The sequence below is a fragment of the Microtus oregoni genome, unplaced genomic scaffold (genome assembly GCF_018167655.1).
Source record: "Microtus oregoni isolate MIOR12 unplaced genomic scaffold, Mior012 000020F_ref0000438, whole genome shotgun sequence".
NCBI lineage: Eukaryota > Metazoa > Chordata > Mammalia > Rodentia > Cricetidae > Microtus > Microtus oregoni.
Genome location: NW_024543079.1, coordinates 3,999,861 through 4,027,847, shown reverse-complemented (window position 1 = coordinate 4,027,847; position 27,987 = coordinate 3,999,861). Strand labels below are relative to the sequence as shown.

Below are 27,987 nucleotides of genomic sequence, written 5' to 3'. Positions count from 1 at the left end.
GTAAGCTGCCATATGGGTGTTGGGAACCCAGCCCATGTCCTGTGAGAGCAACCAGTACTTTTAACCTCTCCGCCATCTCTCCAGCCTGGAGAGTAGTTCTTGTCATAAACCTGAGGTTTGATTTTCTTACACTTAAAAAAAAAAATTATTTAAAAAAAAAGGCAGTGGAGCCCTTGCTGACCTGAAACTCCGATGCAGAACTCCCGCTTTGGTCTGCTTTTTGGCTCTAGGAATCCTGAATTAAAGACCTTGGTTATTGTTCCTTGCTGTCTACCTTAATTACTTTATGTTATGGGTGTTTTGCTGGTGTGTAGAATAAAGTGTTTGGATCCCCTGTGGCTGGAGTTACAGATGGCTGTGAACTGCCATGTGTGTGCTGGGAGTTGAACCTTGTCCTCTGCAAGAGCAGCCAGTGCTCTTAGTAACTTTCCAGAGGCCCCCCCCCCATCTTTAAAGTCTCACTGAACCTAATGCAGCTAGGCAGGCTGTCCAGCTTCCCATCTTCCTTTCTCTGCCTGCTTAGCTCTGAGATTACAAGTTTGCGCCACTCCACCTAGCTTTTTGTTCGGGTTCTGAGAACTGAACGTGGATCTTGGCACTTTAGTGACTGAGCTGTCTCCACATCCCAGGGGCACACATTTTTATTTGATCTTTTGGAATCAGTCCCTTCTTGAGTGTTTACTCTCGTTTTCTCTCTCTATTTGAACCATGAGTTGACAGTCTTTCTCCTCTAAATAGCTACATTAAATTTCTTTAAGCACTTTAGTGACTAGCATTCAAAAATCCATTTCATCCAAGACTTTCCTGACTACAAAGGCGACACCTGTTCACTATAAAGGCGCATCAAGAACAGTGGCATGCTTCTTACTAGGAGCTGCGCCTAGAACCAGGTGGTGTGTGCTGTTCCAGTCCACAGCAAGACTTGTAGACTGCAGTCAGCTTCCCGCTGTGTGGTAAGGATAGTAGGCAGGGCTGAGATTCAACCCCTTTATCTCACAAGTGCTAGTCAGAGCTAAGCAGCAGTCGGTATTTGTGGGCAGGATTGAAATCTTTTGTTTTTATCTTTAATAGGAAAGGTTGTCAATATAGATACAAACTCACTTAGATCTTCCATGAGACCTGGCTTTGAAGATACCATCCGAAGGTGTATCCAGAGATTCTTCAGTCAGAATGATGGGCATTCATGGTCCCAGAAGCGTCACTATCAAGAAGGTAAAGGCATTTGAGTCGATCTTGGTGCTGCGGTGGATGATGCTGTAAAGTAGTCACTGTGTGGACCGCACTTGGCCTGCTGTGTGGTTGCAGGAGAGGGAATGATGATTGAGCATAGCTGTTCTTCACTTTTGTGCATGTCCATGCGACTTACAAAGCTTTGTGTTCGAAACTTCCTGTTTCTGTATGCATTGATCTAGTCTCAGGTACCAGTGACAGTGTTCCTTTCCCCAATAGCTTATATCCACGGCCACGCAGAAACCCCAGTATATCGCTTCTCCTTGGCGGATGGAACTATTGTGAGTGCGCAGACGAAAAGCAAGCTTTTCCGAAATCCTGTAACCAATGATCGTCATGGCTTCGTCTCGACCCACTTTCTCCAGAGGTGAGGACGCTAACTGCACCCCCATCCTCAGGACGCTTTGCCGCTGATGTGTAAAGGGAGAAAAGGCAGGGAAGTTGTTGGATTCCATGAGGTGAATTTAGATTCTTAGAAATGTTTTCTTCAAGATTATATTTTTTATTTAAAAGTTAGTATTTTCCACTAAATAATTGCTTCCTGGGTAAGGCCAGGGTGTGGGGTGTGGAGGATGAGGAGGAGGGTGGTGGTGTGTTGGAGAATAGTGGATACCCGGCTCCAGAGACCACAGCTCTTAGAGCTGCTCAGTGTAACTTACTCATTTAAAACTGCTAGGGGTTAGGGCTGTAGCTTAGCTGGTAAAGCGCCTGCCTTGCTGGAAGCCCTGGTTAGATTCCTAGCACAGCAGAAACTGGGTATGGTGTTGGTCTGTAATTCCCAGCACTTGGGAGGGGAAGGTGGGAAGGTAAGTTTAAGGAAACCTTTGGCTTTGTAGTGAGATTAAAGCTACCCTAGGCTGCACGGGATGCATCTCCAACAAACAACAACAACAAAACCCCCAAACAAATCCCCAGATTTAGGCCTGGTGGTATAGATCTGTAGTCCTAGCTTCATGGGAGGCTGAGGCAACAGGATCTCAGATTCTGACTGCGTTAATGAATGATTTCAAGTCCAGCCTAGGTAACTTAATGAAACCCTGTCTCAAAATAAAAAGTGGGTTTTTGGGGAAAGGAAAAAAACCAGGACAAGTAGGGGATAGAAAGATAGATTGCTCAAGTATTAAGAATACTTACTCTTACAGAGGACCTGATTCATAGCATCCATATGGCAGCTCACAACTGTCTGTAACTCTAGTTCCCAGGGCCCGATGCCTTCTTCTGACCTCCACAGGCACTCAGCATGCATATGGTGAAAGGACACACATGCAGACAAAATACCAATGCACATAAAATTAAATAAATTTAGAAAGAAAGCCGGGCGGTGGTGGCGCACGCCTTTAATCCCAGCACTCGGGAGGCAGAGGCAGGCGGATCTCTGTGAGTTTGAGGCCTGCCAGGTCTACAAAGGGAGTTCCAGGACAGGCTCCAAAGCTACAGAGAAGCCCTGTCTCGAAAAACCAAAAAAAAAAAAAGAAGAAGAAAGGAAGAATGCAAGGCTTGACGCGCTGATCAGCACCCAGATTGGTACTGGAGTGACCTAGTGTGTGCTCCTGAGCACTTCCCTCCACTCCCTTTCCCTTTGCCTTTCCTTTCTGCTTTGCTGCAGTTTTTAAAGTCAAAACCTGATGTGTTTCTTTGCAGAGAACAGAATGGATATAGACCGAACCCAAATTCTGTAGGACAAGGCATCCGGCCTCCGGCAGCAGGGTGCACCATGAGTGTGTCTCCCAATCAGAGCATACAGGCGATGGGCAGCAGGACCTATGGTGTGGCAGACCCCAACAATGCGGGGCAGATGGGTGGAACTAGGTATGGGCCTTCCAGTAGCATAGCCTCGTTGACCCCAGGACAAAGCCTGCAGTCACCATCTTCCTATCAGAACAGCAGCTATGGGCTCAACATGAGCAGCCCTCCTCACGGCAGTCCTGGTCTTGGCCCCAACCAGCAGAACATCATGATTTCTCCTCGTAACCGCGGGAGCCCAAAGGTGGCCTCACAGCAGTTCTCTCCTGTTGCAGGTATCTGCAGTAGCATCTGCTTTGCTTGGGCTTTCTGCCCATGCCATTGACATTCTTTGTCATAGGAGCTTTGAGGTTGTTTTCTTAGCATGTCTGACTGTCTCCTGATTTTCTCCACATGCAGGTGTGCACTCTCCCATGGGATCTGCTGGCACTACGGGGAGTCACAGCTTTTCCAGCAGCTCCCTCAGTGCCTTGCAAGCCATCAGCGAGGGTGTGGGAACTTCTCTTTTATCTACTCTGTCTTCACCAGGCCCCAAATTGGACAGCTCTCCCAATATGAGTGTGAATCAACCAAGTAAAGTGAGCAGGCAGGATTCTAAGAGTCCCCTAGGCTTATACTGTGACCAGAACCCAGTGGAGAGTTCAGTGTGTCAGCCAAACAACAGGGAGCACCCCAGTGACAAAGAAAGCAAGGAGACCAGTGGGGAGGGGTTGGAGACTCACAGGGGCCCCATGGAAAACAAAGGCCACAAGAAACTGCTGCAGCTACTGACGTGCTCTGATGACCGAGGCCATTCCTCCTTGACCAACTCCCCTCTGGATTCAAATGGCAAAGACTCTTCCCTTGGTGTCACCAGTCCCTCTGGAGTGTCCTCCTCAACATCAGGAGCAGTATCTTCCACCTCCAACGTGCACGGGTCTCTGTTGCAAGAGAAACACAGGATTTTGCATAAGTTGTTGCAGAATGGCAACTCACCAGCGGAAGTCGCTAAGATCACTGCAGAAGCCACTGGAAAAGACACTACTAGTAGTACTGCTTCCTGTGGAGAAGGGACTGTCAGGCAGGAGCAGCTGAGTCCCAAGAAGAAGGAGAATAATGCCCTTCTCAGATACCTGTTGGACAGGGATGACCCCAGTGACTCCCTGGCAAAAGAGCTGCAGCCCCAAACGGATGGGGGTGACAGTAAACTGAGCCAGTGCAGCAGCTCCACCAATCCCAGCTCCAGCCAAGACAGAGAGTCCAAAATTAAGACAGAGACGAGTGAGGAGGTAAGGTACCCTGCTCAACTCTTTGTCTTGTTTCTTTTCTGTGTTATAAACAAGATTTGGCAATACCACCAATAGTTTTAAATTTAAGGATAACTTTGAGCTTACATTTATTATAGTAGCATTCACTTTTAAAGATTTATTTATTTATTTATTTATTTATTTATTTATTTTGTGTGCGATGTTCTACGTTCAGGCCTGAGAGGAGCCACCATGTGGTTGTTGGGAATTTAACTCAGGACCTCTGGAAGAGCAGCCAGTATTCTTTTAACAACCGCTGAGCCATCTCTCCTGCCCCCTTTAGTAACATTTATTATATAACTTTGATTTATCATAGGGTGAGTGTGAGAGTATGTGAGAGTGTGTGTGTATGGGGGGTTGGTGCAGCATGCCACAGCATGCCTGTGACAGTCAGAGGGCAGTCTTCAGAATCTGTTCTCTTCCATTGTGGGACTGGAGACTGAACTCGGGTTGTCAGTCAGGTATGAAGGCCAGCACCTTCCCCCTTTGAGCCATCTTCCTGGCCTGATAAATAAGTCTGGAGAGGCCAGTTTGAAATTTTTTTCATGGAAGTGGTTATGTTGGAATGCGTAGCATGGGTTGTTAAGGACATGGTAGACATTATTAGGAAAGTTTTGATTTAGCAGCATTGTTTTTCCCTCGAGTCAGAGTTCATGCATAGGAACACATTCTAAGTGTGTGTCTCACTGACTTTGAGAAAGCACCCTTTAGGGAGAAGGGAAAGACTAGCACTTCCTAGGGCACGGGCCTTCCTCGTTGCATCTGCATACCTGTGCATGCCTTGTGAAATACCACGCACTGGTGCATTTTAGAAAAGTTATGTGTAGATGCAGGTTTCTGCCAGCTCTGAACCTTCCTCAGCAGCTGTGGTGGGAAAATAGTGTCAGAGCAAAGAGTGCTGCGTTGGAGTCCAGTGATTGGGTGAGGTTGTAGGAAAGCAGCCTTTGATCTGAACATTGTTATTGCAGGAGTCCCCTGTGAGTTTTTGTTAGGTTGATATTCCATATCCCCTTCCCCCTCCCCCCCACCATAAGGTTTCTCTGTGTAACTGCCCTGGCTGTCCTGGAATTTGTTTTGTATCCCAGGCTGACCTGGAACTCACAGAGATCCACCTGCCTCTGCCTCCCGAGTGCTGGGATTAAAGGAGTGCGCCACCACCACCCAACCTGGTTGATTTTGTTTTGAGAGAGGAGCTCACTCTCACCACTAGAACTGTTCTCTCTCTTTTGCAGCAGAAGCTGTTGTGGTGGATGTGATTTTTGAAGTATTATCTCAGGCTTAGAGTGAGGCAATTTACGCGATAGATTTGGTTTTTAGGGATTCTAAGATCAGATTCTGAAGATCTATAGCAGCCTGGTGCATAACCTGGAATTGGAGTGCTGGGATTAAAAGTGTGAACCACATGCTTACATCACTGCTGTGTTTTAGTGGGTTCCTGTTTGGTTATGTTTCTTTTGCTGATGCCTTGATAGCTGCATCTGGTATCCCATGCAGGATAATCTGAAAATATTATTTTCAGGTATCTGGAGACCTGGATAATCTAGATGCTATTCTTGGTGATTTGACTAGTTCTGAGTTTTACAACAATCCTGTATCGACAAATGGCAGCCATCCAGGGACCAAACAGCAGATGTTTGCAGGACCAAGTTCTCTGGGTAAGGAAGAACCAGTGTTTTTCTTTTTTGAGGGGTGAAGTTGGGTGGAACGGTCACGAAAGGGTCTTTCTGAGGAAGCCTAGGCTGGCTAGGGACTTACGCTCTTAACTCCATGTCCCAAACACCCTGCTAGCTTTTGTTTAGAAGCTTGGCACAGTGGCATGTTCTATTACACCAAGACCAGGAATCGATAACACCGAACTTAAGAACACAACCTCTTCCCTTCTGAGTTCTTACATTTATTGCTATTGTCTGTGTTAGTTCTTTTCCTGTCCCCGCTTCCTTTTTAAAAATTACATCTAATTTCATTTTGTGTGTGTATGTGTATGCGTATGTAGATGCTCATACTACAGCGTATATGTGGTCAAAGTCAGCTTGTGGAGGCTGGTTCTCCCCTTCTATCATGTGGGTCCTGGGTGTGGGGTGGAACTTACGTCATCCGGCTTGGCAGCAGGTTTCTTGGCTGATAGCTGTCGCAATGTCCCTTTTTATCTTCCCCTTCTAATGTACCAGTAGCCATGATACTAGAGAATCCATATTTGTTCCCTGGGGAAGATGTTTTTTTATATATGGAGAATTGGGTTAAAAGATGAAAATTGGATTAAATTCTTGTCATACCTGGTGCTTAAAGAATCTTGTTTAACCATGAGACTCTGACTCTTCTCTCTCTTCACGAATTCTTCCCTATTATAGTATGTTTATTCATTATTTTATTAAGGGTGTGTTGCATGAGCTAAAGAATAATTTATAGTCATGCTAATTATTTCTACCCGCTTCTTTCTCCCCCCCACTTCTTTTCTTTATATTTTTTTTCGTCCTCTTCTCCTTTTTCTGTCTTTGAGAAAGGGTATCTGTGTAGCCCTAGCCTTAAAATCATACCTAGAAGTGTCTCCCTCTCACCCCTCAGAGTCTCACTGTTTTCAATTGTACTGTTTCCTAAACGGAAATGGACAGTCAGATAGTCAAAGCGGCTGGACAAAGAAAAAGGTTGGGAGAAAAATATACATTTATTACCCATTCGATTTGGAAGGCAGAATAACAGTTTACTTTTATTGTAAAATTGTAAGTCGAGAATATACATGTAATACGCATGTGGAAGAGTCTCTAGGAATTAAAAACATGGATGCACTTTTCTCTCTCCATTTTCCTCCTTGCTTTGTGTTGCTGGGAATCTGCACACAGGGCTTCATGCATGCTAAACATGGGCCACTGAATGACACTGCTCAGCCTGGGACTTGGCACTGTGATATGGACATCATGCATGACCATATTAGGCTATAGCTGAGTGCTGGCACTAAGGCCAATATGCAGATTATTGTTTGTACTTTATTTGGAATTCGGAATTTTTTATTTCTTTTCTTTTTGGCATAACTTTTTTTTTGTAAAAGAAGATGGTAGTGTTTGTTTTTATGAGAAAGAGTTTTTGTGTGGGGCTTAGTGCTGTTTGTTTCTTGCGCTTGATTATTTAAATATTGAGTTAGTAAGGGCTATTAATGTGGGAAGTTTCTATGTTTTCAACAGGTTTGCGAAGTCCACAGCCTGTGCAGCCTGTGCGTCCTCCGTATAACCGAGCAGTGTCTCTAGATAGCCCCGTTCCCATTGGCTCAGGCCCTCCAGTGAAGAATGTCAGTGCTTTCCCCGTGTTACCAAAACAGCCCACACTGACTGGGAATCCAAGGATGATGGAGAGTCAGGAGAATTACGGTGCCAATATGGGTAGGTTATTCCTAAGTGCAGTCGTTTACTTGAAGTACCTTTAAAATACAGAAAACATTTAAACATTGAAATCAAGTAAAATCTTTAAAATATTATTATTAATATAATGTTCCTTTTATAGGTGTCTCTCCTTTGTTTACGTTTTGATTATTTAAACTTTTAAATATTCCATTGGTTCAGGACTTCTGTCTAACCAGTAAGGAATGTGTGAGAGTAGTGGCTTCTAGTTTATAGTTGGCCGGCCCTGCTCTAAGGATGACAGTGGTCTGTCCCAGCCACTGTTGTATATAATGGTTCTCCCTGTCCATGAAGACTTTGTTATGCTTTGGGTAAGACTTCATGACTTCTATCTTTTAGGAGGACCAAACAGAAATGTTGCTGTGAATCAGACTTCTTCCTCAGGAGAGTGGGGCTTAGCTAACTCAAAGGCCAGCAGAATGGAACCTGTGGGATCCAGTCCCCTGGGAAGAGCAGGAGACTATGGTGCCGCTTTGCCAAGACCTGCCATCGGGGGCTCAGTGCCCACCTTGCCTCTTCGTTCTAATAGAATGCCAGGTGCAAGACCAACGTTGCAGCAGCAGCAGCAGCAGCAACAGCAGCAGCAGCAGATGCTTCAAATGAGTAAGCTGTCCATTTCACTTAAAAAAAGGAAAATGGGCCCGGCGGTGGTGGTGCACGCCTGTAATCCCAGCACTTGGGAGGCAGAGACAGGCCAGCCTGGTCTACCAAGGGAGTTCCAGGACAGGCTCCAAAGCTACACAGAAACCCTGTCTTGAAAAACCAAAAAAAGGAAACTGGAAAGTTTTATGGCAATTTTTGCTTTTGGGTTCTTGAAAATTCATGCTCTGGTTTTGATTCCCCCAGGAACTGGTGAGATTCCCATGGGAATGGGGGTCAACCCCTATGGCCAAGCAGCACCATCTAACCAACCAGGCTCTTGGCCAGAGGGAATGCTGTCTATGGAACAAAGTCCTCATGGGACTCAAAATAGGTATGGCTTTATATTGTGATGTGGGAATGTTTGCATTGGATTTAAGAGTCTGAACAGGAACAGTTCTGAAAGAGTCTGTGAGAAACATTGTAGTTGACTGCCATCTGCTGAGGCAGCAACCAGAGTCTCCTGGGAGGGGTGGAGGAGACAGAAGCACAGTTCAGCCTTCAAGCCTTCCAAAGGGACCTTTCTGTGAGGTGAAGCCTTTCATAACAGTAATCTCCCAAGGGTCGGTACACATGAGCAGCAGTTGGTAAAGAAATGTTCTCACTGCTTTATAAGTGGTGTTCTGATACTGTGTCTCACCCAGTTCTTCTGAAAATTAATTTTACAAGTTTTATTTACTAATTTTAAAAGTATGTATGGGTGTTTTGCCTTCATGTGTGTCCGTGCATCCTGTATGTGTAGTTAGTGCACATGGAGGCCAGAAGAGGGCGTCATCCCGCACCTGGAGTCACACATTGTTCTGAGCCTCCATATGGGTACTGGGAACTGAACCCACAACTGCTAAGTCGTCTCTCCAGCTCCTGAAGTTAAATTTCTTGCTTTTTTTTTTTTTTTGAGACTGGACTGATACAATTTTCTTAGAAAGAAGATGTGAGCAAGGGATGTTGCATAGTGGTAGGTAGTTTATTAAACAAATTGAAAATAAAACTCACAATTTTTTCTTTTCTTAAAAAAAAAAATTAAAAGAAGGTGCAATAGTTTGCTCCCATCCTTACCACAGGAGGCAGTGGCAGGTGGATCTCTGAGTTTGAGGCCAGCCTGGTCTACAGAGTGAATTCCAGGACAGCCACGGTTGTTATTAATACAGAGGAATCCTGTCTTGAATTGCCCACCCATACGTATTTTATAGTGGATATTTTTACTTTGATGTTAATGTGAGCATTGTGTAAGCTTCAGCATTTAGCACTAAACAGGAGAGATCGATGGATGTGAGTTTGGACTAAGGAATTTAGCAAGACTCTCAGAAAACTTAAGCCTGAACAAAAACAACAATAACAAAGGAGCACTATTAAAACTCTTTTGCTTTTTTTTTGTGGTCCTGGGTGTGGAATGCAGGCTCTCATCAACCCCAGTCCATCGTCATTAAAGCTGACTCAAGTCTTTCTCTAGGCCTCTTCTTAGAAATTCTCTGGATGATCTGCTTGGACCGCCTTCTAACCCAGAAGGCCAGAGTGATGAAAGGGCCCTGCTGGACCAGCTGCACACACTCCTGAGCAACACAGATGCCACAGGCCTGGAGGAAATTGACAGGGCCTTGGGCATCCCTGAGCTTGTGAATCAGGTGAGCGGCCATTAATGTGGAAATGGGAGAGTTGCCAATAAGTATGTTTGCATTTGCATATTTGTGAAGACAAACATAGGCTTAGAACAGGACTCTATTTACCTTTGTATCCCTTGTGAGAAAGTGTGCATATTTGTTTTCCTGCGGCCAAAGAAAAGATCTAATGAAATTACAACTGTTTTTTAAGACGCTGCTTAATTTTTTAGTTTAACTTCATTTTAAAAATATTATTTTATGTTTATGGGTGTTTGCCTGCATGCATATCTGTGCATCATGCGCACATCCAGAAGGCCAGAAGGGGTTGTGGGTTTTTCTTTTTTTTTCTTTTTTTTACAAACCAATCCCAGTTTTCCCTCCCTCCTCTCCTCCTGCTCCCCTCATCTTCTCCCCACCCTACCTCCCATCTGTTCCTCAGACAGGGTAAGGCTTCCTTTGGGAAGTCAACTAAGTCTGTCCCATCATCTTGTTGAGGCAGGACCAAGCCAACCCCCTACCCCCACCCCATGCTGAGCAAGGTATCTCTCCATAGAGAATTGGCTTCACAAAGTCAGTTCCTGCACTAGGGTTAGATCCTGGTTCCACTGCCACACACTGCCCAAGCCCCACCAATGTCACCTGCCTCCACAGGGCCTAGTTCATCCAGTTCTATGCAGGCTCCTTAGTTGTCAGTTGGGAGTGTCAGCTGATTCTGTGGGTTTCCCCTTCATGGTCTTGACCCCTGTGTTCATATTATCACCCCTTCCTCATTTCAGTTGTTCTCCAGGATCTCGGCCCAGTGTTTAGTTGTGGATCTCTAGTCAGCTTCTATCAGTTTCTGGATGAGGGTTCTATGATGTCAATTAAGATAGTCCTCAATCTGATCACAGGGGAAGGCCAGTTAAGGTACCCTCTCTACTATTGCTTAGATTCTTAGCTGGGGCTATTCTCGTGGATTCCTAGAAATTTTTTTAATGCCAAGTTTCTTGTTAACCCCGTAATGGCTTCTTCTATCAAGCTATGTCTTTCCGATTTCTCACTCTCTATCCTTAACCCAGCTCGGCCTTCCCGATCCCTCCTGTTCTCCCCCCTCTCCAGAAGAGGGTTTTGTATTTCTTGGAACTGTTATAGACAGCTGTGAGCCAACATATGGGTACTGGGAACAAACCCTGATAGTTTAGAAGAAGAGCCAAGTGCTGTTCCTAGCACTTGGGAGGCAGAGGTTGGCAGATCTTTGTGTGAGTTCAAGGCCAGTCTGGTCTACAGAGCGAGTTCCAGGACAGCCAGAGCTGTTACAGAGAGAAACCCTGTCTCGAAAAACCAAAATACAAACAAACAAATAAGGAGGGTATTGGATCACTTGGCTGGATTTAAAGATGGTTATGAGCTGAAATGTAGGTTCTGGGGACTGAACCTGGGCCCTCTTCAAGAGCCCCTCTCCAGCCCACCATATGCTGTTTACTTTCATAACTTTCGTGTGTAGCTGATGGGTTAGGTGTGCAGAGGAGGCAGGCTGTCCGCGCTTGTGGTTTAAGTGACATCTACAGAGGCAAATCAGCATCAGCTTCTCTTTTGTTTATATGTCCGTCTCATGGAAATATGCTCTCAGGATTGTAATTTTGTTTTTCAAGACAGGATTTCTCTGTGTAGCCCTCTGGCTGTCCTGGAACTCTGTAGACCAGGCTATTCTTAAACTCAGATTCACTTGCTTCTACCTCCCCAGTGCTGGGATTAAAGGCATGGGCCACTACTACCAACATTGCAAATATTTTGAAATATTTGCTGCAATGTCCAGGTCTTTTTTTTTAAATAATAAATGAAGAGTGGGGCTTCTGTTGTTGGCAGGGAGTAGACATACATATGTAAGGAATTGTATGGGAATGTGTATTTGTGTCTGCCACATGCAAATAAGTACCCATAGAAGCCTGAAGAAGGTATTGGATCTCCTAAAGCTGGAGTTACAGCAGTTGTCAGCCACTTGATGTGGGTGCTAGGAATTGAACTTAAGTCCTTTACAAGGGCAAACAGTGATCTTAACCATGGAGTCATTTCTCTAGCCCCCTTCATAGAATTTTCAAAGGAATTTGTGGAAACACTGAGCAGTTCTCATGTCAGTTAGAGATGTCAGTGACACCTGACCCTGACACTGAAGAACAGCTGACCTTGGTGGTGGTGGTAGGATGCTGTGTGTGTGTGTGTGTGTGTGTGTGTGTTTGTGTGTGTGTTTGTGTGTGTGTGTGTGTGTGTGTGTGTGTGAGAGAGAGAGAGAGAGAGAGAGAGAGAGAGAGAGAGCGCTGCATGTCAGGGTGACACCTGACCCTGGTGCTGAAGAGCATGTCCTATTCCTTTTCACTTTCCGGTTATAGGTCTGTATCTAAAAATCTGATAAATGTACCAAATGAAGTGGTGCTCACCTTCAGACCCAGCACTCTGGGAGACAGAAGCTGGCAGATCTGAGTTGAAGGCCAGCCTGGTGTATATAGCAAGTTCCAGGCCATCCAGAGCTACATAGTCAGACCCTATCTCAAAAACCCAAACAATAAAAACGAATTCTGACAAATAGAAAGAATAAACACAAAACAAAAACTAACAGTTTAAAACCCTCTACGAGCAGCTCGGGGGGAAACACATTGTTAATAACTGTGGACAGATATTTTAGGTTTAAAATGGTATGTGTAGGGCTGGAGAGATGGCTCAGAGGTTAAGAGCACTGGCTGCTCTTCCAGAGGTCCCGAGTTCAGTTCCCAGCAACCACATGGTGGCTCACAACCACCTGTAATGAGATCTGGTACTGTATCCTGGAAAGTGTATATATAATAAATAAATAAAAAAAATAAAATGGCATGTGTATAAACATCCACGAGTGTGTGTACATGCTGGGGGCATTGCTAATAACTGGGCATACGTTTTTAGATTTAAGATGGTACGTGTGTAAACATCCATGAGTGTGAGTATATGCTTACAAGGGTGTCAGTGAAAGTCACCATCATTGTCAGTTGTCAAAGGTCTCACTATGTGGTCTTTGCTACATGATGCCAGGGCTACACAGAGATGCCATCTGGAGGGGCAGGGAACGACTATAAAAACATAAATGAATGGCCAACAAACTTGCAAAGAAATACGGTGAGGAAACAGTAATTTTGGCTATCATATTAGTAAATATTCTTTAAAATAATCATACCCTGTTGTTTAAATATTCTTTAAAATAATCATACCCTCCAGATGGCATCTCTGTGTAGCCCTGGCATCATGTATATCAGGCTATCCTTCAGCCTTTGTGTGATCTGTAGATGTAATTTCCTGTCACAGTGGCTGCTATCCAGCCAGCACTCAGCTGATGAGAATTGAGTATGGCTCTTTCCATCATAAGAGAAAAGCAAAGGGTTTAGAGAGTGTGCATCCATAAGAGATTGTGAGTGACCCAGGTGACACGAACGTGGTGTCCCAGCTGCTTTGGAAGCAAGTCAAGAAAAATTAGATGATTCCAGGAGTTAAAGGCCAGGTAGCATGTTATTCTCACTAAATGAGACCAAAAGACTATTCTCACTAAAAGACCATTACCCAAATTCTTTGGTCAAATTAAGCAAGCTTTATTTTCTGTCAGACAGGGCTAGCTCCCTAAAGTGGGGTTTGAGAAAATTGCACTGAACATGGGAGAATATGGCGTTTACATTAGCCCCCAAACTGCAAGGCTTGGGGGTTTTCAAGGACTTTTGAGTTATGTAGAAACTTGGCAGAACATTTCAAATTATCTGGCAGAACATCTTCTTAGGGTGGAGGTCAGGGTATAGGCGTGGAATGTGAAATTCCGGAAAATAGGTCAAGACATAGTCAAACCCCACGTTTTACAGAAAACAGGAATGAACTTATTTTGACCTTGTAAAGGTGGCTTTTAATATCAAGATGGAGTCTGGCTGGTCCGTCATGATAGGACTTTGTCTCAGTAAGGAAGGTGGCGGTAAGGCTTTTCTAGATGAATGGTGTCTGTTCTTCTCTCTCAGCTCCACTGTGTTGTGTGGCTTAGGCAGATGACCACAAACAACAGGGTATGATTATTTTAAAGAATATTTACTAATATGATAGCCAAAAATACTGTTTCCTCACCGTATTTCTTTGCAAGTTTGTTGGCCATTCATTTATGTTTTTATAGTCGTTCCCTGCCCCTCCAGATGGCATCTCTGTGTAGCCCTGGCATCATGGAACTCACACAGTAGACCAGGCTGGCTCAAACTTACAGAGATCCCACTGCCTCTGCCTCCCAAGTACTGGGATTAAAGAGTATGCGCTACTACCACCCAGCCAGCTGTTTTGCAGTTTTCTAAGGGAGTTTAAATGACATGATGGCTCAGGCTGTGCTGTTTGATTTCACAGAGGTGTAGAACTCATGCCCATTTGTTCCCAGGCTGTCCACATTCAGTGTGACACTCCTACATGCTGGGGGCAAATATTGCCAGTGCTTTGTCACTCCTTTGTTGTGGTGGCTTGGTTTTAGTTTTGTTTTCAGTTTAAGAATGTTGCTGGGCATGGTGATGTCCACCTTTAATTCCAGCACTTGAGGAGGTCAAGGGAGGCCAGTCCAGGGCTCACAGAGAAACCCTGTCCTAAAATACAAAACAACCCCCCACGACAGACAAAAAAGCAAAAAACATCTCAGCAGATTCTCCAGATTTATAACAGTAACCAGAGGCTAAGTTGTTAACTGGTAAGCATTTAAATGCCAGCATCTAATCTATCTATAAAGCTAGCCATAGATGACAAGTGACAAGAAGATGAGCTAGTCCATAGAATACTGTTCTGTCGGGCTGGCCCAAGCTGATAACCCGAGAGTTAGATTCCTGGAACTCACATGAAGATCCAGATGAAAATGGAGGCAGAGAACCAACTCCACACGCTGTCCTCTGACCTCCACATGTGCACTGTGCTGCACACACAGCAACAGTAAAGGTGAAGTGAGAGTGTTCTGTAAATAGTCAAGATAACAGGTGTTCACAGTATGATGCCTGTGATCAGGTAGAACAGAGTCTAAACGTGAAATGTGGAAGTGGACAGGAGAGACTGTCTAGGAGAGTGCCTGTGGCCCTTGACAGGGGCAGGCAGAGGCTGGACAGTGGAGTCTTGAATGCCAGCTAATTCCTGTTTTTATTATATTTATCAGTGGGTTAGGTAAATTCTCAGAACCTTCTAAATTCTTTTTTTTAATTCTTTTTTTTAATATTTATTTATTTATTATGTATACAATATTGTGCCTCGATGTATGCCCGCACGCCAGAGCAAGGCGCCAGATCTCAGTACAGATGGTTGTGAGCCACCATGTGGTTGCTGGGAATTGAACTCAGGACCTCTGGAAGAGCAGTCAGTGCTCTTAACCTCTGAGCCATCTCTCCAGCCCCCTTCTAAATTCTTTACATTCATTTTAGTAGAGTGGGCATGAGAAAGAAAGCTAATGCATAGTCAGTATATCATGTCCAATGTAACATACAGCGGGCAGTGGTGGTGCACATCTTTAATTCCAGCACTCAAGAGGCAGGGACAGGCAGAACTTTGTGCCAGTCTGGTCTACAAAATGAGTTCCATGGGGCTGGAGAGATGGCTCAGAGGATAAGAGCACTGGCTGCTCTTCCAGAGGTCCTGAGTTCAATTCCCAGCAAACACATGGTGGCTCACAACCATGTGTAATGAGGTCTGTCACCCTCTTCTGGCCTGCAGAATGTTGTATACATAATAAATAAATAAATCTTTAAAAAAAAATGAGTTCCAGGATGAGCCAGGGATGTTATACAATGAAACCCTGTCTCGAAAAAGCAAACAAAAAGATGTCTGTGTCTGAAGAGTGGGGTTGGAGTGACAGACAGGACAGTAGAAGCATGGATGCCAGTTGCTGCAGTAATCCTTAGGAGTCTTGGGAAGGGTCATGGGAATATAACACAGAATGGAAGGGTGTAAACAGCGAGGAGGAACCCCAGGAAGACCAGGTGAATGTGTACACCAGTACATACACTTGGAAGGAAGGAGTTCTGGGGAGCTATGCACATGATACAGGGGAGACTTGAGAAAAGGGAGTTTTCTTGTGGGGAAGTGGGGCAGTCATAAAGCTTGATTTCTGTTTCTGCATACGAAGTTTGAGATGCTGGGGACACCCAGATAAACAAAGGTATCAAGGATTTATTTGCATAAGTCAAATGAGTTCAGAGATATTTTGGGTTGAAAGCATAATTGGATAGCTAGTTATCCTCCATGTCTGAGAGCACCAGGCAGGAAATATAGCAAGAGAGGAGGAAAACCTGAGACTAAACCCCAGTGCACTCTTGAGACTCATCCAAGCAAGGGAAGGCTAGAGCAGGAGGTCGGGATGGTGGTGGGGGTGGCACAGTGGAGTTACAGGACAAGATTTAATAAGGTTGCCCACTGTGTTCTTGGCTTTTTGTGCCTAGGAGAAGGCAAAGGTGTACAGTGCACCTGACAGTTTGTTTACTCCTCAGAACATGCCATTTCAGGTTGGTGTGTGTGTGTGACCTTTGCATGTAGAGAATTGATGCCTGATCCTAACATTGAGCACTTGAGGAATAGTGCTGGGAGTGCATTCCAGAGACGAGAAGTGGGTTTTCCCCTATTTTACCTATTAGTACATAAATTACCTCTTGCTAGTCATGAATTTTGTGAGAATTTATTTAAATTAAAAGGACAGATTTGTAGTTTGATTACATTTTATTTAATTTTGTGTGTGTGGGCTCATGTCCATGCACCTGTCTATGCATAAACACACCATGTTACACACATGGAGGTCAGAGAACAGCTTGTGGAGGCAGGCCTATCCTATCATGTAGGTTTTGGAAACAAAACTTGGGGTGTCAGAAGCCTTTGCTACTCAGCCATTTCACCAGCCCCAAAACCTTTAAACATTTTGTGTGTGTGCATGCATTTAAGCCATGCCATGCATGTGGGTCCTGTTGATAGAGGTTTCTGTCCTGCCTGGTCCTGCAGCCGTTCATCCCAAAGAATCACACAGAGGTCTATATTAATTATAAACTGGTTGGCCTATTACCTTAGGCTTCTTAATTCTTTTTTTTTAAATATTTATTTATTTATTATATATACAATATTCTGTCTGTGTGTATGTCTGCAGGCCAGAAGAGGGCACCAGACCTCATTACAGATGGTTGTGAGCCACCATGTGGTTGCCGGGAATTGAACTCAGGACCTTTGGAAGAGCAGGCAATGCTCTTAACCTCTGAGCCATCTCTCCAGCCCAGGCTTCTTAATTCTTATAACTTACCTTAACCCATAGTTCTTGTCTGTGTTTAGCCACGTGACTTGGTACCTTTTATCAGCGAGTCATTCTCATCTTTCTTCTGTGTCTGGGTGGCAACTGTAGACTGAACCTTTCCCCTTCCCAGAATTCTCCTGTTCTGGTTGCCCTGCCTGTACTTCCTGGCTGGCTACTGGCCAATCAGCATTTTATTAAACCAGTACAACTGACAAAACTTTACAGAGTACAAGACCATTTGTCCCACAGCAGAGTCCAGAGGGCAATGTTCTGGAGTCTGAAAGTTCTAGGAGTGTGGGAGCCAGGGATTGAACTCAGGCTGTCAGGCTTGGCAGCAGGCACCTTGCCTTGTTGGGTCACCTGGATAGCCCATAATTTACTTAATCAGTTCTGCTATAGACAGTTATTTGCTACTAAAAATTAAGATAACATGCTGATTTCCTTTTATTGAAAATGTGTGAAAACTAGGAAATCTAATTACCTACATTTGCTATTTACATTTCAACCAAATTCTCCTGCATTTTCTTCCATCCCTTCCAGTTGTGGTTGTCCTATGTTGCAGATGAGTTCTGGACCACTGAGGAGCATACAAGACTTACTGGGCCTCTTTTGAGTCCAGCCAAGTATATAGAAGTCATTCCTAAGCACTCACATCACACAGCTTCCCTGTAGAATATTGTTGAGAAGGTAGGAGGGGATCCCCCAACCCCCCCCTTCACCACACAAACACAGCAAGAGGAAAAGGACATTACAGAATTCATTCGCTAGTTTGTTCTAGCATAGAGTTGGGACAACATTACCCACTCGCCATTGCCAGTAGGAAGAGCAGTGGAAGACAGCTGAAGGGACTCTGGTTAGAATTACTCCCTAGCGTAGCGTTCTCAGAAGGCTCTACTTGGGACCATGCAGTTCTTGCTTTTCTCTGATCGTATGTGGCTGATCCCCTTTCTGTTCTCTCAGCTGATGGTGTCTGTTCCTGTTCCTTTCCACATACAGGGAAAGCCACCTCTGCTCTCCCAGAAGGTCCTTGTACTGGGAAGGAAGCTTGGTACTAGGAATAAGAACAAAGTTGTGAAGGTCTCTTATTCATGTTTCTGGAATGAACCTACTTCAGTCCTTAGTGTCTGGGTGGGATTTCTTAGCGTAACTGAAAAGATTTGGGGAAGGGGTCAAGGTTGGATGCTAAGCACTTGTGATTGCTTTGCCTCAAACACTTGTTTCAAAGTAGCCCAGAAAAAGTTGTGTAGACTGAGGCCCGGCATGGTGGCTCACACCTTTAATCCCAGCTCTTCTGAGGCAGAAGCAGGGGGATCTCAGAGTTTGAGGCCAGACTGGCTGACAGTGAGTTCCAGGACAGCCAGGGCTACACAGAGAAACCCTGTCTTGAAAAAACGAAAACAAAGCAAACAAGTTGTGTAGTCCTAAAGACACCGACGCCCAGAATCCAAGATTGGTGGTGGAATAAGTCAGCGTGAGAACGTGTTGCCTACTGTGATTTTGATGCATTGTCTGCTTGGTTTGAGAGGTGTGGTTATTACTGGTTTTGGGCAAATAGTATTTTTTCAGCTATTGACTATACTATAGCCACTGGAAAGGCCGAGTGTATGTGTCTGCTCTGTGCTGGGACTCAGCTCCAACAGAGGGGGACTTAAGGCCTGTCCTGTGGAACTTCAGGCCTGAACCTCGACTGGCTTCTGGATTCTGAGCCATTACTGCTCACATGTATTGACTTTCCTTTTTTTTTTAAAACCTTGCTTGGGATATTTGCTTTTGGTTGCTTTCTCAGATGTACCTCACTATTCATTTGTGTTTGATGTTTAAGGGGCAAGCTTTGGAAGCCAAACAAGATATTTTTCAAGGTCAAGAAGCAGCAGTGATGATGGATCAGAAGGCAGCACTGTATGGACAGACGTACCCAGCCCAGGGTCCTCCAATGCAAGGAGGCTTTAACCTCCAGGGACAGTCACCATCTTTTAACTCTATGATGAATCAGATTAGCCAGCAAGGCAGCTTTCCTCTCCAAGGGATGCACCCCAGAGCCAGCCTCGTGAGACCAAGGACAAACACCCCCAAGCAGCTGAGAATGCAGCTTCAGCAGAGGCTGCAGGGCCAGCAGGTGAGCCAGCTGTGTGCTTGCCCAGGCTCTTATTGGCTTTCAGGGCTATGTTCTCCAGAGCTCTTGTCACCGGCTCTCCACTCCTTGCTAACTAAAGGAATTCCTTTTGCTTTTACTTCTGTTCTAGATTTATTTTGTAGATGGTTCCTTGTTGAGGGGTGTGTGTTAAAATTGGGTATCTTTTTCTATATTCTATATTCTGTGGTATAACATTAGCAGTGACAGAATGGCTCAGTGTGTAAAAGTGCTCCATGCAAGCCAGGCAACCTAGCTTAGTCCTTACTCTTTGCTAAGTGTACACCTCTAATCCAGCGCTTGGGAGGCAGAAGCAGGCGGAGCCCTGTGAGTTCTTCAGGCCAGCCTGGTCTACACAGTAAGTACTAGGCCAGCTAGGGCTACACAGTGAACCCTGTTTCAAACAGAACAGAACATAGCAGGTTAAAATGTCAGAAATGATTTCCCCAGAAGGAACAGCATGTCTTGGCAGCCCCTGGAAGGCATTTTATTAGTATGATGACCAAATACTTAAATCTTGATTTTAGCTTTTTAGTTTATATAGACAGAAACATGTTAATCCCAAACCGACTTCGAATTTGTAATCCTCCTACCTTAACCTCTCATACTGAGATTGCAGGTGTGTGCTACCACTGTTGATTTCAGCATTTTAATGGCAACTGCTTTTTGATATTTTTTTTTTAAAGCTTTTAGTACTTTGGTGCTGGGACATTCTCAGCAGTTAAGAACATGTATTGCTTTTGCAATGGACCTATGTTTGGTTCCTGGTACCCACATTGGGTAACTCTCAGTCTAATTCTAGCTCAGGGATTCATGTCTTCTGATCTCTGAAAAATCTCACTCATGCACATACACCCACATGCAGACATACTTAAAATAAGAATAAATATTTAAAGAGAATTAATATTCCAACTAGAACTTTCATTTCTTCCTGATTATTTCCTTAATCCCTAATTTTTTTTAAAAAAATTCCCAGTTGTTTTAAAACATAACTGGCTGCAGAAACTGTAAGTGCGGATAAGTGTGCTTATTACATCTGGTGGCACTAGACCTTGAGTAGGTAAGTGGCTGAGCTGAGTCCAGTGGGCCGGAGCCAGGGTACAGTTGTTCCTGAAGTGGGTTTCTCCCTACTAAATGCTCACTAGTATCTGGTCAAGTTAGCTGTTCTTTGTCTGGACGAGGCCTGGAGAAACCTGACACGGTCCCTTGAGCTCCTGTCACAGCGCTGCTCCAGCTCACACTGCTAGCTCTTTGGCTTTTGCCCCAGGGCCGAACAAGCTTTCCACACTCAGGCAAGGACTTGTCAGCATTTCTCATCTATTTACTTTATTTTTAATAATGTGTGTGTGCGTGCGTGTGCGTGTAAAAACATACACGTGCCTGCGGAGGCCAGAGGTGTGGAACCCCTGGAGCTGGAGGTAGCAGCGACTACGAACCACCATGTCAGTGCTGTGAAAGGAGCCTGGCCGGTCCCCGGGGTGGACAGTGTGTGCTCTGAGCTGCTGACTGTTCTTCTGCAGAGTGCAAACAAACCAGTTGAGTTTAGATGTGGCTGGCTTCCCAGCTTAGTGTGTTTGGAGAGATCATCTCACTGGGTGGTGCTAAAAGTTGGTAAAGCTGATTGGGGCTCATTAACACTTGACCCTACTAACTTCTCTCTGTTCAGTTTTTGAATCAGAGCCGGCAGGCACTTGAGATGAAAATGGAAAACCCTACTGGTGGTGCTGCTGTGATGAGGCCCATGATGCAGCCCCAGGTAAGTTCCTGGCCAAGGGTGGGCCCCTCCACAGTCCATTATAGGGGTGGCTTCTGCCTAGTCTTCAGTCCATGGCTAAATGAGAATTATCTGAAGTTCGTGTAGGGATTGGTTCCATATACTTTCTCTTTTTTAGAAAAAGTTATTTTCTGTTTATGAGTATGTTCCCTTCATGGCTGTGCATCATGTGCATGCCCAATGCCTTTGGCGGCCAGAAGAGGATGTGACATCTCCTGGGACTGGAATTACAGGTGGTTGTGAGTGGTCATGTGGGTGCTGGGAATTGAACCCAGATCCTTGGAAGAACAGCCAGTGCGCTTAGCTTCTAAGCCATCTCACTAGCCCCTATACTTACTCTCCTTTGTTAGTAGTCAGGGGTTGGGGAGAAGGGATTCCTTCAGTAAAATCACTCAGATTGAGTCCCTTTGTGATGAGTTGCTATATTGTAAGCTAACCACTGGACTTTTTGGGAATGTGTAAACGCTTCTGATCCTAGATAGTGAGGATGTGCTTACTGGGCAACATTTAGAAGCCACAGTTATATTGAGATATTTTTGATAATTTTCTTATTTCTTTAATTACAGAGAAGACACTGGGTGCCTTTTCTCTGACAGCTTGTGTATTGAGTGGCACTCTGTGAAACTGACTGGTTCTCTTGTATGGTCTCGCAGCAGGCTTTTTTTAATGCTCAGATGGCTGCCCAGCAAAAACGAGAGCTGATGAACCATCACCTGCAGCAGCAGAGAATGGCGATGATGATGTCACAGCCACAGCCTCAGGCCTTCAGCCCACCTCCCAATGTCACCGCTTCCCCTAGCATGGATGGGGTTTTGGCAGGATCAGCAATGCCACAAGCCCCCCCGCAGCAGTTTCCATATCCAACAAATTATGGTAAACCTGGCATTTTGTGCCTTTTCCAAAGTAACGCTACTGAGGTCACAAACTCTACTGGGTCTGTTGTGTTTGAAAAATAGACTACTGTTCACTCCATCTTAGGAGGAAACAGAGCTGCTGTGTATAGTAACGGGGAGAGCGAGTGTGTTCTCCAGCACCCCTCCATCATGTCCCAGGGAAGAATGCTGTGTCATCTCTGGACAGTCTTACTATGAGGACAGAGCCCATATGTGGGCTTCAGTCTCTTCTCAGCGACTTGAGTGCCTACCATTATACTAAGCACGCTGTGCTTCACTCCTGCCTTTGGGAGAGACTGGGATAAAGGGGCCCTATCGGAGAGTACCGCTTCCAGTGTGCAGCCCTGCCCTCTGGGAAGGAGTCTGTCTCACAGGTCATGAAGCAGATGACATCTTTTTTTTACTAAACCCATGACTTTGTCATCTTAGTGAGAAGCAAGACCAGAGCAGCTGCTTGTAGCTGTGTCCCTTCTTCATCATCCTCTGCCACCCACGGTGATTCTAGGATGCTGAGATCCCAAGGGTGCAGCACTTGAACACTGATTCTTATTTATGTCTTCAAGGAATGGGACAACCACCAGATCCAGCCTTTGGTCGCGTGTCTAGTCCTCCTAGTGCAATGATGTCATCAAGAATGGGGCCTTCCCAGAATGCCATGGTGCAGCATCCTCAGACTGCACCCATGTATCAGTCCTCAGAGATGAAGGGGTGGCCATCAGGGAACCTGGCCAGAAGCAGGTAAAGAGAGCTTATCTTTACACCCTAGCGCTGGAGGCATGGACTGTTTCTCAGTCACGCTGAGGCCGGAGAGATCACGAGGCTTGGCTTACTTCAGGTTGCTTTATCCTATGCCCATATCTGTGAGCAAGCTGAGTTCTAACAGCGCCTCAGGCCAGGAGTGGTGGCACTCACCCAGCACTCAGGTGACAGAGGCAGGAGGATCTCTGAGTTTGAGGTCACACAGGGAACCAGAGGTATCAATGAGATCCTGTCTCAAGCACCACCACCACCAAGACAAAACAAAACAAGGACCATACGTTCTTTCTCTGATGTTTTCTGCTTAGGCAGAGGGACATCTGACATCTGTGATAGTCTGTGTGCCCTGTAGTCTGGATTGATTTGGAAGCAGTATTACACTCCCCCCCCCCCCTTTTTTTTTGCAGCTCCTTTCCCCAGCAGCAGTTTGCTCCCCAGGGGACCCCTGCATACAACATGGTGCACATGAACAACAGTGGCGGCCACTTGGGGCAGATGAACATGACCCCCATGCCCATGTCTGGCATGCCCATGGGTCCTGAGCAGGTATGGGTATCTACTCTTAACTCTCCAAAAAGTGGTCTGTGTACTTAACTCGGATATATAAGTTACACAAATTACAGTTTTGAAAAGCATTTGGTTTGAAGGTCCTGGGTTATTTATTAGGTATTTGTGTTGGATTCCAAAGATTCTAAAGAACCAGTCACAGCGGTGCCTGGCAGAGTGTGTGATGAGGGATGGTTTTCCGCTGTGCTGACTGTTTTCTCTGTTAACAGAAATACTGCTGACATCTCCCTGCTGGGACCAATAAGGACATCCCTCACTGCACAGGCTCATCGGGGTTAACTAGTCACTGTCTAGGTGACCAACTTGACCACCAAGGTGTTCCGAGTGCTGTCATTTGAGCAGAACTGGGTCCCAAGCTGAAGTGCACTGTCTACCTGATGCCCTGCCTCTGTGTGGCATGGTGTTCTGCCTCATGGGGACGTGATTCTGGAGACAGGAATTTCGTAAGCACCGCTCTCCTGTGTCACTTCCTCCTGCCTCACCAGCCAAAGTCTTCACATAAATCTAGGTGGCTAGGGTTTCTGTCCTGTAGCACTGGGCGAGGAGCACAGTCTGCCTTTCCGTGTAGTAGCTCTGTGTCGCTCTTCTGTCCAGTGGAACCCGTGTTCCTGTGCTCTTGTCCTTTACAGTGTGGTCCCTAGAGTCTGTCGTCTTAGGTTTCTCTTGATGAGGTCCCAATACCCTGTAATTCTCAAGGATTTGTCATTGCTGTTAAATGGCTTTGCAGAAGGGAAAATGAGATGACAATATTTAATTTTCCCGTGCTAATGTGCAGCCAAGTGCACTTTACTTAAGAAATCGTGGAGAAATGCAATATTCCCAAGGGCGTGAGGAATGGTGAGCCACATTCCTGGTTTTTGTCTGCACTAATCTGTTAGGACAAGAACATGTTTGTTTTTTGTTGTTTGTTGTTTTCTTCCAAGTACTGGTGTCACCCTTTGCCTATATGGTAGAGCAATAATGCTTTGAAATAAACTTGTGAAACCCAAGGCCAGGTACTGCACTCTGAATCAGAAGCTCGCAGTGTTTCTGTGAATAGGTTTCCTTTTTGTAAATATGATCTTTTAAGATATTGTATTATGTAAAAATATGTACATACCTTTTTTTGTAGGTCACAGCAGCTCATTTTTACAGAGTTTGTGAAGCTAAATATTTAACATTGTCGATTTCTGTGAACTCCATGCAGTGAGGCTACAAGCGAGTAGACATCCAGAAGTCCAATCCTGGGGAGGACGGGCGGCTGCAGCTTTTCTGCCTCACCCTAAGAGTGAAGGCCTCACTCTTCAGTCTCCTAATCCTAAGACTTTTTAAAGTGATCATTTGATTTGTTTAGATGTAGGCATTTAAAATTTTAAAAATTTCTTTACCAGAGAACTACGCACTTTGTTAATTTGGGGGAAAGAATAGATATGGGGAAATGAGCTTTTAAAAACAACCCAAGAATTGGAAGAAAAAAAAAGCAAATTGAAATTTTTTTTTTTCATTTTTAAGCTGTCCGTAAATTAAATGATAATAGTTTCAGACAACTTGAGTATGCAGCCCATTCATCTTTGAAGAGTGATTTTGGTTGCTGGGATCTGAGATGGAAGGCGCTGGGGCTCTGCTCAGCTCTCCCGTTGTTCTGCTCAATGGGCTCTCTTTCTCTCTACCTCTGCACCAGGATGCTGAGTCAGAACCAGGCCCTGCCCGTGCTGTTGAGTCAGAGGGTGGGCCTTGGCCCTCGCTAGCCCTTCCCCGCCACTTCTCTTGCCTCTTCTTGGCACCTGTTCTAGCAGTTTGGAGTAGGGGAAAACCAAATTTAATGCCCTTTATTTGGGTTTGCTTAGGTTCAAACAATGAAGTGAAATTCGATTCCTAGACTGTGACTGGCTTTCAGGTATCTCTGCCAGCCCGGTTTCATTTTCTGAGAGCCAGTTACTTTTTAAAAGCCACACCATATAGCCACTTGTATCCCTGAAGAGAGCTTCACCTCACTTTGTCTCTGAACAAGTGAAGCTTACATTTCCAGAGCCATCTCAAGGATGGACTTGGCTTTCCAGCGAGTTAGGTCATGATGGGATTCCCCCCTGTGACTGACCTACTGCCCTGGATTGTAAATCCGTAAGCTTCCACTGTCTCTGTGCTTCGCGGGTGACTCTCTGAGCTGGGCTGCTGTGGCCGAGACGTCCTTGCTTAGACTGTGTAGCCCACAGTGGTGCTCCTGTCTCTTCTAAAGACACTTAAGATCCAACTTTCTTTCCTCAGCACCCCAATGCCAGGCTAACTGGCTGGCACCCCTTTTTTTGTATGGGGAAAAATGGAAGTTTATTATGTTTTTATATTTTCTACTTATTTTTATTGGTGCAAATTCAAAATTCTGATTTTCTTTTAATAGTCTTTGGGATAATTTGTTTTTACCTGAATTGCCCTTTTAGTCTTTTTGGATCATTCTCTTTGTACTCCTGTTGCCTACCTCGCCTCCCTCTCCTCTTCCCTGGCCCCTCTTTAAATCTAGGTGTCTCTCGGGCAAACAGTATAAATTATCTTTCCATCTGCTTTTATGATGTGGGACATTTCCAGTACCTACTTTTTTGCTGAATCCAAAGATATATAAATAAAAAATATATTTTATGAAGATCAAATGATATTAAGGAAACATGTTTCTTCAAAAATAAATGAAGCTGTCTTGTTGGTATTAGACCGTTTTCTCTCTGAACTGTGCCCAGTCATTAGCAGCCCTACTCCGTTCATCAGGATTAAATGCTGAGCGGAGCTGGGGGTGTGTAGCAGTGGGTACTGCAGAAGATAATGGCTTCACAGCCTAGATGTTTTCTTGAGGCAGATGCAGCTGGACCATCGTGAGGGTTGCCAGTTGCCCACATGCCAGTCCAGGCCCTTTCTATCTGAGGAGGGAGGCCGTGAATTGTTCCCAAGTGGGGTGTTACAGGAGCAAGTCTCTAGGCTAGCTGCACCTGTGATCCTGCCATGAAGCAACAGGGGGTGTTCCCACCTCCAGTGCGGATGACTTAAAAGCAGGGCACTGTTCTCTTTTTGTTCTCGCCTCCCCCCTTTTCCTTTCCTTTGAATATATGGAGTTTTGAAGAAGATGAAGTGTTGTTCCAAGAGCAGTCAATTCTCAGGAAGTGATACCACTGAGAACAAATTCGGGTTTAATCAAGTTTATGTTGTGTCACCTAAAAGGGAGCCATTCTTTACCCTGCACGGAATCCAAACCACATGGGTGACTCAGTTGGAGTGAGCTTTGGATGCCTTGCTGACTGTCTGGATGCTCTTGTAAATAAAGGTTTCTATTTAAACCCCAGCCTAAGCATGCTGTTCCTCTCCTCCAGTGCCCGGGTCAGGGGTGAAAGAGGGTGAAGGAATAAGGACACCGTGTGTCTGTGAGGTCAAAAACAGGCCTTTCAAAGCATTTGAAAACCATCTAGACAAACACGAGTGCCCTCTGCTGAGACATGGGGTGGGTTGACCTTTCCACTTCTACCCACCCTAGCTTTCTGGCAGTCACGTGGACCGGATCACCCTACTTGGTTTAACAAAGGGTTGGATGAGTGCAGGCCTTGTTGCTGAGAAACAGGCCTCCAGATGCCCCAGAGCTGGTGGACTTACCTGTGCAGCCCCGCGAAGCATGGTAGGGTTAATATTAATGTGCAACCCTCTGCTTCTCCAAAGCCCTTGCAGTTGAAGGCGCACCCTTCACAGAGGCACCCGCAGTGTCCTGAACACTTAAAGCAAAAATAAATAAATAAATAAAAGACAGGAAAAGTCCCAACATAATCTTTTACAAAAATTCAAAGATTTTTTTCATACCAGTAGCTAGTCATTGACTGGGGGTATGAACACTGTAAGATGGTGCTTATACTACAAAATTTCTTTACAAATACAATGTCATTAAAACACAGGACACACATCAGCTTGGGTGTTCAGTACCTTAGAAAACGTGAGTTCTGGGCTGGATAACAAAGGAATGGATCCCGGGTGGGAACAGAAATGTCCACAAGCTCGAGGGATTTTTGTTGACACTGGCCACAGAGCGTTTATTGACACCACGACTCTTGAGAACGGGATTTTGTATTAGTGAGATTCCCCTAGAGTCCCTGTGTTGGTTACATGTGAGCAGTCACATATATACAGTGAAGGCAGCTTCAGAGGCAGCGGGTCATCCGGCCAGGTGAATGGGGCTGCTTTTGTGCTATTGACTCATGGCCAGACTGCCTTGCCGGCAGCACCCGGGGTTGCCCATGTTCGTGCTTTCTCCAAAGAATAAGAAGGTTAAAACAAGATTGTTTTCTTTATACGACTTAAAAAAAAAAATCCCAGCAACTTTCATCCCTGGAGGAGATCCATGGAAATCAGTCCTGTTGTCCGTCCGAGCCTCTGAGAGGGCTGACAGATTCCAGACGTGAGAATGTTTTCTGAGCAGCTGGTGAAGTTCAATCCAAAGCAAAGCAGGGCAAAAAAAAAAATGGGCCCGGGGAAGTCTGGGCGCAGTCTTCAAGGATTTCATGTCCCAAGAGAGCAGGCCCTGCCTCCTGTCAGGCCTCCCAGTTTCAGCACCGGGAATCATCTGTTTTTCGCACAGCCTGGGCAGCCACACAAGGCCTCTGGTTTTGGAGGTTCCTCTCTATGGCCGCTTAACCTTCCCAGCCTTCCCAAAGCTGTCCCCTGCGGAACAAAATACACTTCTCAGCCTTTGGTTGCCATGCTGTTCAGACTTTAA

The 27,987-nt window shown here is 45.2% G+C and overlaps 2 protein-coding genes across 4 annotated transcripts in view; one reads left to right on the top strand and one right to left on the bottom strand.

Annotated features, from left to right (window-relative positions):
* The window catches only part of Ncoa3 (nuclear receptor coactivator 3), an 88,818-nt gene extending 62,252 nt beyond the window's left edge, over positions 1 to 26,566 (top strand). Inside the window, exons 9-23 of the mRNA XM_041670405.1 lie at positions 1,072 to 1,212; positions 1,450 to 1,597; positions 2,872 to 3,248; positions 3,373 to 4,241; positions 5,779 to 5,914; positions 7,436 to 7,630; positions 7,988 to 8,251; positions 8,495 to 8,621; positions 9,738 to 9,909; positions 18,972 to 19,265; positions 20,947 to 21,036; positions 21,708 to 21,927; positions 22,511 to 22,685; positions 23,111 to 23,249; positions 23,480 to 26,566. Of these exons, the coding sequence (XP_041526339.1) occupies positions 1,072 to 1,212; positions 1,450 to 1,597; positions 2,872 to 3,248; positions 3,373 to 4,241; positions 5,779 to 5,914; positions 7,436 to 7,630; positions 7,988 to 8,251; positions 8,495 to 8,621; positions 9,738 to 9,909; positions 18,972 to 19,265; positions 20,947 to 21,036; positions 21,708 to 21,927; positions 22,511 to 22,685; positions 23,111 to 23,249; positions 23,480 to 23,491 (3,359 nt within the window). The 3' untranslated portion in view covers positions 23,492 to 26,566. The remainder of the gene's footprint in view (positions 1 to 1,071; positions 1,213 to 1,449; positions 1,598 to 2,871; positions 3,249 to 3,372; positions 4,242 to 5,778; positions 5,915 to 7,435; positions 7,631 to 7,987; positions 8,252 to 8,494; positions 8,622 to 9,737; positions 9,910 to 18,971; positions 19,266 to 20,946; positions 21,037 to 21,707; positions 21,928 to 22,510; positions 22,686 to 23,110; positions 23,250 to 23,479) is intronic.
* Positions 26,567 to 27,035: 469 nt separating this feature from the next.
* Sulf2 (sulfatase 2) overlaps positions 27,036 to 27,987 on the bottom strand; it is an 84,931-nt gene continuing 83,979 nt past the window's right edge. For all 3 annotated transcript variants that reach the window (XM_041670608.1, XM_041670607.1, XM_041670609.1), the window contains exon 21: positions 27,036 to 27,932. In XM_041670608.1, the coding sequence (XP_041526542.1) occupies positions 27,902 to 27,932 (31 nt within the window). In that variant the 3' untranslated portion in view covers positions 27,036 to 27,901. The remainder of the gene's footprint in view (positions 27,933 to 27,987) is intronic.